Here is a 12399-nt window from a genome sequence, read left to right on the forward strand (position 1 = left end):
TATATATATATATATATATATATATATATATATATATATATATATCTCTCTATCCGTGAATATTTATTCGTTAAAAATGGTTTTCATTTCTTTAAGAAAAAAATAGATAAATAAAAAATGGGGGAGGAGACATACTGCACAAAGAAATATAGGTCGATAACCATCACTTAGTCTTGAATTTGTATATTTATCACTTTAGTTTTTTAATAGTCATACAGAAGAGTCTAAAAGTTTGCACCCCCTATGTTTTTTTTATGATAAAAACAGGGGAAAAACAAGTCTTGTTTCCCCCTACAGCAGAAAAATACAAGTCTAGGAACGTGAAACAATCCAGAATAGTTTTGAAAGAATTTTCCACTGACTAATAAATGATAACATGGAGGCATTATTACACCAATTGCAAACCTTTTTCCTTCCATTAACGTCACGACGTACGATACAACCCTTCATTATGAAACTAATTTTCTTATAACCGTCCTTTTGTTCTAAGGGTGTGCAAATATCTGCACTCATAATATATATATATATATATATATACACACACACACATTCAACCAAACTACATCTCTGTCTAAACTATATATATATATATATAAAAAATCTTTTTCAGACCCTTTGAAATGTCCCCGACCCTGGACGAGACGATCTATAACTCAAATCTGTTTATATAATTTTATAGTCAGACATCAATTATTACTTCGAATTTATAGACCAAGAACATAATCCCCATCAAAAAAAAATTCTTGCTGGAAAAACTCTGATGCCTGGATTAACACGATACAGTAAAAGTACTGTATAACTTCATTATTGTCTGGTTTATGCAAAATACTGTGCAAAAAATACATCTAAAACACACCGCCGTATTAATGAATTCAATAAATGCACAAGCTAAAACTATGTAATAGAATTATACACATGTGCAACTTTTCTCCAGGCACTTTTTTTTTTTCCTTTTCTTTTTTTTTTACATACTAGGTGTGTTTCTCTTCCCTTCCCCCCTGTATTACCTTTCATGCATAATTACTAAGGTTATAATCTTAATAACTGAGGGTGTTTGCATAACTACAAAAACATGAAACTGGGATTTCCCTGGATTCTAGAAAACAAGAAAAAAGTGCGACGGATACTGAAGCAGGTCCGTGAGGCGCTTCATATAAAAAAAAAAAAAAAAAAACAAACAAAAAAAAAAGGACAAACGGAAGGAAGGAAAGAAACAGATCATCCTGAACTATATACACAAGCATACAGTATGTTTCAATATAGCTCTCATATAACAGAAATAAAGAACATTTCTAAGAATGTAACTGCATGATGGAGAGAAAAGTACAAAAAAAAAAGAGAGAAAAAAACCCCCAACAACCTCAGATTATGAGATTAAACTTAAAATAGAACAAAGTCGAAATCTTTTGAGAACAAAGTCATAGTCATACGAGATCAAAGTGATAATATTTAGTGAAAAAAAAAATCGGAATTTCGAGGAACGTTTCGCTGTTCTTGCATAAAATGGCTGTGGATGATTTGGTTAAAACCTACTTTAGGTTAGGATTTAACTCCCACTTTAACTTTAACCTTAACAGCAGCATGGAGTTCGAATAAGTATACGGACGCTGCAGCGTTTATTTAGGAAACAAAATCGGACAGATGTGAAGGAAACTGCCTCTTTGGAGAAGGCTATCGATGGTAACATCTGCGTGCTATAAGAACAGATGTTTCTCAACAGACAATGAGGATGATGATCAAAGAAATTGACTTTGAAGTAGTTAAACGCCGGTGCGCTCGACACGTTATTCTCGCAGTGCTACGACTTTATTCTCGTTATCTTCTATATTTTTTTCCTTAGGTGGCACAAAAACGCCATTGTAGAAAAGAGAGACAAGGGGAGGGGGAAAAAAAATAAAAATACAAAGAGGAACATTTCAACAAGTATGTGAACCCCGAATGCAGCTCTTTGTAGTCACTAGGCTGTGGAGAATTCCTCGCATTCGTCTGCGTGCCTGCCGTTGTGATGGGCGTGAGGAGAAAAGTCTTCGCTGGCACCTGAGCCCATGTCTTCTCCATCGCTCTCGTAGTCCTGCTCCTTTTGCTTGTACACGCGCTCCTTCTGAGAGAGAAAGAAAAATTTACACACCGGTTTAAAAACACGCGGCAGAAAAATAATCCATGATGCAGCGTTTTATGGTTGCTATGCAAGTTTTTCATACAATTGACATTTAGGCGTTTTTTTGATAAATCTGACCTTCAGCTGAAAAGCAGAATAATGTACTTTTCAGCATCCCAAATCACTGCGGTAAAAGAAAATCCTAAATGCCATGTGGACTGGGCTAAACTGTACACCTCCTACACTTCTGTCTTTGAGAGGATGTCCAAATTATTTATCCGACATTGAACCCGAACGAGAAAGGATTAATGAATAACGATCTCGATAAAACAGAGCACAGACGACTAGCCAAAAAAAAGCTCTGTCCCCATTTACTAGAGATAAAAATCATGTTTTGAAGAACATTATCAAAGTCGGTTTTTTCCACTCGCAGCGCCTTAGAAGTAGGCCATAATAGAGGAACTGATGTTAATCAGTCGTACGCATGTGAAGACGCCAGTGTGCGTGTGAATGTTATTTTCTCCGACTATCTGTAATGATTATCTTCTTATCACCTTATATCTAGAGCACCAGAGTCAAAGAGTCGACTACGTCATACTGCGGGATTTATTACGAGCCAAACACTGATCGGGAAAAAGAGGCCATCGATAACAAAACGTTTTATTAAATGTGAACTGGGTTCAGCAGATGCGGCAGTTTGATTCTAGTCTGTATTTAAATGGAATCCATTGGAATCCATTTCATACAAACAAACCTCTATTAAGTGGCTTTCTGGTGCTCCTGGGATGTAAACGAGCATCTCTCTGATAACGCTAAATATCTGAATATGTGCATAGGAAATATACTATTGCCAAAGGTTTGCGGACACCTGGTCATAAGGATAGCAAGTTGTTTTTGAGCATCCACGCATTCCACATTTAGTCACAGTTTGCTCTTATAATTCCCTCCACTCTTCTGGAAAGATGTTCCAATATATATAAGAATGTGATTTTGGACATTTGTCTTCATCAGCCACAAGGGTGTAAGTAACTTCATGAAATTGATGTAGGTGAGATGTCAGTGTTCAGTAGAGTTGAGATCAGAGCTCCAAAAGCAGGCCACTCAAGATCTTCCACTGGAAAACCATGTAACGCACCTTCTTCATGTACAATTGTGTGCCTCCAGCTTTGTGATAACAGTTTGGAGAAGAACCACAGAGGGCAGGAAAGGTCAGGTGTCCCAATGCTTTTGTCCATGTAGTGTAAATTAGTCCTTACAAGCTGGTATTAAGAGATTTCGAGGTTAGTTTTGTAACACCCCAACATAAGGCAACACAAATGGCTGCACGCACAGTCACAAGGAGCACTGACCTTCATAAGTCAGCGTGCCAAAAGACATCGACCGAATCAGCTCTCTTCAAATGCAAGTTTCTCTCAATGTATCAATGTGATCTCATTTCTGTAACCCACCCTACTCGGCAGGTTTGGCTGATGCGGACTTTTAACACTATATGTTTGGCTATAGTGCGTGTATTAGACTCACCTTAGATTTGCTCTCCTGCCTGTCAGAGTCCCTGCTTCTCCTCCTGGATGTTGATCTCTCTCTCCACTCCCGACTGCTGTCCTGCCCATATTCTCCCCTTCTGTCTTTCTTTCCTCTTAAGGGAATGAACAAAATATTAATCCTCCTGTCATTACCCTAAAAATAAAAATTCCCTGCTCCAGTTAATTTGCTAAAAGTGTGCTGTATCAACCTCTTGGGTGATGGAGACCTTGCTTTCTTCCTTGCTGATCTTGAGCGTGATTTGCTCCTCTTTCTGTGTCCCCTGAAGGAAAAAAAAAGATTTTTAATGAGGTATAAATATTCTAAATGATGAATAACACGCTATAATGATTTACTCACCTGCTGTTAATGGGGGATCTCGAGGATCGTCTGTTAACTTTATACGGCATTCTTCCTTTTTTGTCACTTCTCCGCTCGTCAGTATCGTTCCCCCGCCTCATCTTCCCGTCTCTGTTCTTCTGTCGCTCTCTAATGAGAACAAGTTATAAGGCTGATAAAGTGACACCGTCGTTGGCCTAAATAAACCTTGTTTTTTTAGTACCAGAAATGCTGCTGTTTGTACTGTTTATATGTAGGCCATCTTCTGAATGTGACCAGTGCAATGGTTCATTCTAACCTGGAGTGTGAGCGGCTGTATCTTCTGTCTCGGGAACGTCTCTTGTGCGCATCACTCGTCCGCCGCCATGACCTCTGTGATGGCCGGCCCCTTTTATGTGAAGCAAATCAAATCAAATCAAATTAGATGCATGGGATTTGTTAATAAATTTGCATGGGAGGGAAAAGACGGGCACGTGATGTTTCAAAGTGTAATACACTGTGTTTAGGCGAATTCCTTTATACTCGCCTGTGTCTGGATCGAGAGCGTTTCCGTTGTGAGCGAGAACGCGAATGAGAGCGAGATCTGGAATAGGACTTTCTTGATCTTCGGGATCTGCTGGGTGAGCGCTTTTTGCAGTCCGCTGTGTGCAAAAAAAAAAAAAACCATACATGTATATATATAAAAATATTAACAGTCACCAAATCTTAAAACAGAGAACATACACAAAGGTCAGGAAGCATTTAAAAACCTGGATCGATGGCTGCCGCGATGGTGGACTGAGCCTCTCTCACACGCTTCATCACATCCTCTAATTCTTTAGCAGCAGCCTGAGGAGTCATCTCTGGAGGCTTCACAATAGCGTTGTTGGAATGGTTTATCCTGAAATGACATGTAAATGAAATGGGGGTGGGGATGCATCCAATAATAATCCATTTTAAACAGCTGAAACATTTCACTATCAATTGTGTATCCACAGTCTAGCATGTATTCATTTCAAAGGTCTTTGCAAATTGTTCACAAAGTGTGCGTGTGTGCGCCTATCTACAGTTTGAGACTCACTTTAAAGGTCGGTCTCCGAACATGACTCCGTTGAAAGCGAGGGCTCGGGACACGCAGTCCTGGTTAGAGAACTCCACGAAAGCAAAGCGTGTGGGTTGAGTCTCGTCTCCCGCCATGCGCACAAACCTCACCTCTCCGACCTGTTTGAAGAACTCCAGCAGCTGCTCAGCCGTGGTGGTCTACGAGAGATGACATTTACAGCATTTCAACAATTTGCAATGCAAAAAAATTATAATTGCAATGCATTTACACCCAGTGATTGGCTCATTTGCGTCACTTTTTTTTTTTTTCACATAAAGGAACAAAAACAGAAGCATGGATACAGCAGACCATCTTCAAATTTAGAACAGAATCAAGATCGTGCTTTAGTGGATACCTGAGAATTGAGGTTGCCCACATACACCGTCCTGCGGATCTCGTCGATTTTGGAAGGGTCCACATTGCCCATGATGGGGGGAGAAGAGATGGTGCTCAGAGACGAGTCGAGTCCGAGCTGCAGCGGACTCCGGGCCGGCAGCGGCAAACCCAACTGCTAAGATTCATTCAATACAAATAAAAGCAATATATGACCTTTTGATCGTTTTTTAACAAACTTCCAACACTGGTATGTCCCACATATAAGACAATCAGATGAAGTCTATACTGAAGTCTAAACTGTTCATAATTGTATAACGATTAATAATGAACAAGTGATACATTTTATTTCCTTAAATAGCAAATCTTTATAGAGCTTTGTGTTATCCGAACTGAAAAACTCTTCCCAGTGCTGAAGTATTCAACTCGCCTCGTAAATAGCAAATCACAGGTTGAAATGAACAAACTTTTTTTTTTTTTTTTTACTATAATGGACTGTATAGTAAAGGTTTTATATCTAAAACTAAAAATGTACAAACGGATGTCCGCTGACTGTTTGTTTGTTTATTGTTTTTTGGCATGCTAGCATTGGTGGCTATTTCCATCGCAAGATTATAATGAATATAATAAGCTCTTATAGCACCGCTGAGTTTGACTTTGAAGGACTCGATATAACCACTGAACTTGCCAATGTAATGTTCTGTATTTTAGTATTTTCTTTGGTGATACATTTTGGAAGATTCCTAGAAATGTAGTTTCTGGGTAGAAAAGCTGTACGTCAACTTACTGATCTAAATGAATAGAATATGCAGTATAGCTGTGTTTTTATTTCTTAAGCTGTGAGCAGCAGTGTTGATTTGACATAACGATGCAAAATATGTTCTGTACATATTGTATATATTTATATATATCCTGTGGTACTTTGATTAAAAAGAGATATAATTGCTCACGTTCTGGAGCGGGGCAGGGCTCGGGATGGGCAGCAGTCCTCCGCCAGGCATCAAACTGGGCGCTGGGGTTGCAGGTGCCAGAAGAGACAGAGCCTTTGCCTCCTCTGGGATCTTTCCTACGGGGCAAGTGACCTGATGTAAGAGCGAGCAATGGAGAGCAACAGCACTTTCTCCTTTCCAAATGCACACAAGAGAGAGGCGATCCAACACCGATCATACATGAGCCTTTCACTAGTCCAATTTACTAGCTATCTCTTAGCCTTGGTCACTTTAACATAAGTCGTTTAAGTAGCATGTATATATCTCTATATATATAGAAACCAATCAAAAATGTCCTGTTCCTTCCTTTCTCTTAGTAAAAATAAAGAAAAGAAAAATAATAAAAAATGAACACAAAATGTAGAGAATGAGGTAACACTTTGTGGTATAGGTCACCTGTACTGGAAACATAATGGGCATGAACCGTACGATATCAAGCATGGGCGCTTTTCTCCTTGGGGCAATCGTGTCGCAGTGTTGGAAAGGGTGTGCAACACAAGACAACCGTTCATGTTGGCTGCATCACTAATAGCACACAGAACATCAGATACAGAAGAGAAGAACATTTTAAGTGGCTTTCAAAAAAAAAAAAAAAAAAAAACCATCACCCCTAAAGAAAAAAAAAATAAATAAATAAAAGCAGCTCTGCTAGTCTTGGTCAAATTAACTCTTGCATGCGTTGAGTGAAAGATCAGTATAATAATTGACAGTGGTGGATTAGAATTAAGGTTGATTTAATAAAAAGAAAATGAACTCTGATTCCTATTGAGCAAATGACCAATAATCTGAAACTTCCTTAGTCCTTAAGTAAAGGTGAATTGAAGTTAATATAGAGCTCGACCATAGCGGTATAAGCTGAAAGAGTATTTCCAGTTATAATACACGATCCTTAAGTCACAGTGAAAGCATGGAAATACCAACAGAGAGAGAGAGAGAGAGAGAGAGAGAGAGAGAGAGAGAGAGAGAGAGAAAGAGAGAAATATAGAGAGAAAAGAAAAGGATTCACAAAGAGATTAGACACAGACACAGAGATCAGAATGAATCGCCAGCCACGGCTGCCTGTGTACCGTTCAAATTCCCCTCCATTACTGGATGCCAACCTGGACCGCTTTGAGAGACACGCAAAAGTGGACAACTGCATAGGGAAGAGGAGGAATGGTGGGGACTTGGTGACAGAAGAAAAACAAAACAAAACGAAAAAGAAAAGAAAAAAACACAATGATATATGCAACAGCCTCTTCTAAGAGGCAAACAAGACACAATGTCAGAGAGAGGGGGGGGAGAAAAATAAATAAATAAAAAAAAAAAAAAAAAAAGAGACAAAAGGAAAAGAAACAGAAAAAAAGAGACAAGGTGTCCATCTTGGAAGGTTCAGCAGCTACGCTCCTGGTCACAATCCCCCCTTGAAGGCAGCGTGGGCCCCAGCGGGTTTAGTGGCTTGGAAAACAAAGCCTTGAGTCAGGCTAGTGTAGTACTGTAACGCCTGGGCCAGTCTAGTCATCTGATATGCACACATAATCAACACAGAAAAAACATACAGAGACCAAATTAATTCACGCAGTAAGCCATCCTGCAGCACCAAGTCACGAGGACAAGCAAATGTTCTTATTATTCCAGGGACAGATCAGCTCATTTTAGGAAAACCATCGTTCATAACAACGCAACTGCATACTTTTTTTTTTTTTTGGTGTGACAAACATGAAAAAATAAATAAAACAGATTAGGATAGTTACTGAAGTACAGTCATGACAGTGTCACAGTCACAACATTAACCCCACAATGCATGAGCACTGCGTGCACACACAAACACACACACACACACACACACACACACACACACACACACACACACACACACACACACACAAAGCCTTTTCTCATAAACTAGAGCAAAAAAATAGATTACACACCACCGTGCAATACAATTACTACACTAAAATATTAGTACGTTGTTACATTTAAGTCTGGATCATGAACTGGTTTTTTTTTTATATACCTACAGAACTACAAGATACATGAAAATGATTATTTGAGCTTTTCAGACGTCTTGAATCCAGGAATCGTGTTCAGTAGCGCATCAACTGGTGGGCTGTTTTTAATCATGATTCCTGTAGGGATCCACGTGGGGTTTTTTTTCCGGTTATGGGTCTGATATGACATACAGTACGATTTTATCAGGGATTCGTCTCTGATAAGTTCTTTCCTTTAAACCAGGATGTTTGCATCACATGGTCAAATGATGCTTCATTCACGAGAAAATAAGTGCTTGAAGGGAATATAAAGAGCATTGACGTGCACCAATAAACTGAATATTGCATGCAAGCAACGGTCAAAAATCTTGCTTTCGGGAACATCGTCGTTTGGTTATTCGGAGAATGGAAAGAAAAATAACGGATTGGGTAGAAATGAAATCAGAGTAAAATAAGAAAATGAGCGCAGGGCCGGGAGTAACTTTGATCCAATCAGAAGAGATCAATGACGGTGATGTGAGTTTATTCAGTTCTTGAAGTTCGCAATGCGGTCCTGTGGAACATCAGTTGAAGAAAAGAAAAAAAAAAAAAAACTGATCTAATAGCCTTTATCTAGTTATTAATGGCTGAAAAGAACCGGCTAGGTCTGGTCATTTAATGCAGCTGGATGCATTTGAGTTGTATACCCCCTTCTAAAACTAAATATACCTGAAGCAGTCAAATGCATTTGGTAAATACACTTAAGATAAACACTTTCGACTCTGAGTATATTAAACAACTCGAGTTTCCAAATATTACACTCCGTCCACCAAATCTACTGAAAAAACCCAAAAACCGAAAATGTCAGACAAACTCTGCAGACAATCCACAAAGCTGTGTGTGAACGTAAGAAACAGGAATGTCAGGAAAGAGTTACTAACCTTCTGCACATGGAACAACAATAAGAGCTCGGTCAATAAACACAGTATTGGTTAAATGCTGGGCCACACCGACACTACTCGGCTCCTTGTATTTTATGTAACACACTTTAGATGAGAAGGAAAGCGATGTGTGGCTAGAGGGGGGGGAAGAGACAACAAAGATCAGTCAGGTTTTTTTCCTCTTATACTGAACACACGTATACAGTGGTGGACGACAAACCATGTACTCGAGTTGAACCAGAGATACACTAAACGAATATTACTCCAGTCAAAGTGATCCATTTAAACCTTCACTTGATTAAAAGTACAAACCTGTTTGCCTTCAAATGTACTTAAGTATCCAAAGTACTATGATTTATTATGGCGATAATGTCTTATCATTTTTTCCTGTGAAAAGACTCTAATGTTACTCATAGCGAAAGCGATCTATTAATAGAATGATATTAATGAGTCAAACCACTGACTAATAGCTATTAAAATGATCATGAGCCCAAATTTCCAACTATCTACTTAAAAAAAAAATGGTGTCTTCCATCATTTATTATTCTCGAAATGTTCTTGCTGTTGGACTAATGCTCACCTGTATGTATGTAGTGAAATGTAGTGAAGTTAAAGTAAAAGTCTCCTCATATAGAAATACTTCAGCTACTTATGTATAGTAACAAATGACATTTACTGTCCACCACTGGTTATATAGACACATTTTTTGCTTTCAAACAAAAAGTATATATTCTGCACTACCATTTTAAGAAAAATAAATAAAATAATTGAATACACTGGCCAAGCACTTTTAACAGGAAGACCTTTACATCTTGCTTATCAAATTACCTAGCAACCGTTTACATGGCAACAGCATTTTGTGCAGTCATCCAGCACTTCGTGATGACTATGCCTGATGATGGTTTGGTGACCTATTGGTTGTTTGGGTGTTGAAAGATTGGCGGGTTACGATTTGAGTTATTTCAGTAACCATTGACCTTTTTGACATAAGCTGGAATTTCTCTGTAATTTGCACAGAATTTTACATAAAAACCTATTTCTCCAGTAAGTGTGTGTGTGAGATCTGAGGCAAAAACACCTTTATTCAGAAGGTCATGAGTTTAAATCCCACCACCACTAAGCTGCCACAGCTGGATGCTTAACCCACAACTGCTCAGTTGAATGAATGAGATAACTGTAGCTCTGGGTGGGGGGGCGTCTGCCAAAAGCTGTAAACGTAAATATTCTGCAGCATGTCGAAATGAAGCAGAATCTTAATGAAGAAATATAATAGGGTAATTTAGGAATACCAGGACTAGTATGGTGTTCCCTAAAAAAAAGTGTCCAGCCAAGTGTACATTATTAAAACCTTTTCGTTTTATTCAGATGAATCCCATTGAAAATGATCCCTAACTTTTATTATTTATTATTTGCCTGTTTCGTTTGCCAATCATTTAATAACTATTATAAAACGTATAATTTTGCTTTCTTAAATTGTACATCTGTTTATTAACAGTCATTAACAAAGGTTATAACCTGTAAAACCTGCATATAATTCACGTTTTATTGACAATGTGTATGTTATCTACAAACCCCAACACCCTCATAGCTTCTAAAGAGATAAATAACATTAACCCCTTAAACACAATAGTACAAAATACTCGGTAAACGTGTCAATATGAGTATTTCTATTTTTTGTGTGTAGTAGTGGGAAACGAATGTTACATGTATATACCAAGCTAGTGTATATATATATATTTTTTTATATATTGTTTATATATATATATATGTTTTTAACCATATGTATTTATCTGGAGCAATTTTTTTTTTACGTAATTACTCCAGTAAACATTTAAATGAAACCTTTTTTAAACAGAAAAACATACATGGCTCTGTAGCTTCCATGCTAACAAAGTACAGGCCTACGCATCCTCGGTGTTTCCTGACTGGCGCTGGCCAGCAGGCAGACACTTACTCTGGAGGGTAGAGACGCAATTCCTCGATATCTCCGAGGAAGCCGAAAAGAGTTCGCATTTGTTCGCTATCTACAGAGGAGGAAAGGTTGGTAATCTGAATTACTGCGGTACTCGGCATCCCGTTCACCTCGTTGATACGCTGGAAATAACGTAAAAGTCTACATAAATGTATATTCAACCGACAGCAGCCCCAGAGCTAACAGGCTACACTGCCCACTGCACTAGCACTCGGTGCTCAGCGAGTCGACTCTTTGAACCGATTCTGGATAGATAGATAGATAGATAGATAGATAGATAGATAGATAGATAGATAGATAGATAGATAGATAGATAGATAGATAGATAGATAGATAGATAGATAGATAGATGGATGGATGGATGGATGGATGGATGGATGGATGAATAAAAGGAAGAATAGATGGGTCAATGGATGGATGGAAGGAAGGGTGAATGGACGGATGGACAGATAGATAGATAGATAGATAGATAGATAGATAGATAGATAGATAGATAGATAGATAGATAGATAGATGGATGGATGGATGGATAAAAGGAAGAATAGATGGGTCAATGGATGGATGGAAGGAAGGGTGGATGGACAGATGGATGAATATATGGGTAGATAGATAGATAGATAGACGGATAGATAGATAGATAGATAGATAGATAGATAGATAGATAGATAGATAGATAGATAGATAGATAGATAGATAGATGTGTGTAAGGCACAATAGGTGTTGATAAATATGCAAAATGTGAAAAGTTCATTGTATGTACAGAAGAATGTATAATATGTATGTACAGAGGTTTGTATGTATATACGGTAATATACAGATATGTAAAATATGATATATTAGATTCTCTATAAATTACATTGATATACTGTTATAATTATACAGAGATGATACCAAATGTACAGAGCAGAGCTGCATAAGGATCACTGGCAGTAAATTATTGTTCTAACAGTGTAGTGTAGAATCAAACATTTTATATTTATATTATAAGATTTAAAAACTATTCTATAGGAGGGGAAGTATGAAAGTTTGGAATGTCAAAAAATGACATTAACAGTAATATGGGAGCTGAAAGAGTCGGCTCTGTAGATGAGCAGAGTCGGCTCACGGAAAAAAAAATAAAAGGGTTCTAGTGCTGCTGCTTATGTATAAGAAAAGTCTGCGGTTTAGCGACACCTG

The 12399-nt window shown here is 38.1% G+C and overlaps 1 protein-coding gene across 2 annotated transcripts; it reads right to left on the reverse strand.

Annotated features, from left to right (window-relative positions):
• Positions 1-167: 167 nt before the first annotated feature.
• Positions 168-11439, reverse strand: srek1 (splicing regulatory glutamine/lysine-rich protein 1). 2 transcript variants are annotated; one of them, XM_046839024.1, is made up of 12 exons: positions 11206-11439; positions 9252-9385; positions 6323-6438; positions 5395-5547; positions 5019-5197; positions 4708-4838; positions 4485-4599; positions 4257-4346; positions 3980-4108; positions 3831-3902; positions 3620-3734; positions 168-2101 (listed from the first exon to the last, which is right to left on the reverse strand). In XM_046839024.1, exons 1-12 carry the CDS (start codon positions 11322-11324, stop codon positions 1958-1960), a joined length of 1497 nt encoding a protein of 498 aa, XP_046694980.1. In that variant the 5' UTR covers positions 11325-11439; the 3' UTR covers positions 168-1957. The 2 variants fall into 2 exon arrangements, with proteins under 2 accessions (XP_046694980.1, XP_046694979.1); XM_046839023.1 differs by having other exon boundaries at positions 5395-5550.
• Positions 11440-12399: the final 960 nt, after the last annotated feature.

Source organism: Silurus meridionalis, chromosome 25 (genome assembly GCF_014805685.1).
Source record: "Silurus meridionalis isolate SWU-2019-XX chromosome 25, ASM1480568v1, whole genome shotgun sequence".
Lineage (NCBI taxonomy): Eukaryota > Metazoa > Chordata > Actinopteri > Siluriformes > Siluridae > Silurus > Silurus meridionalis.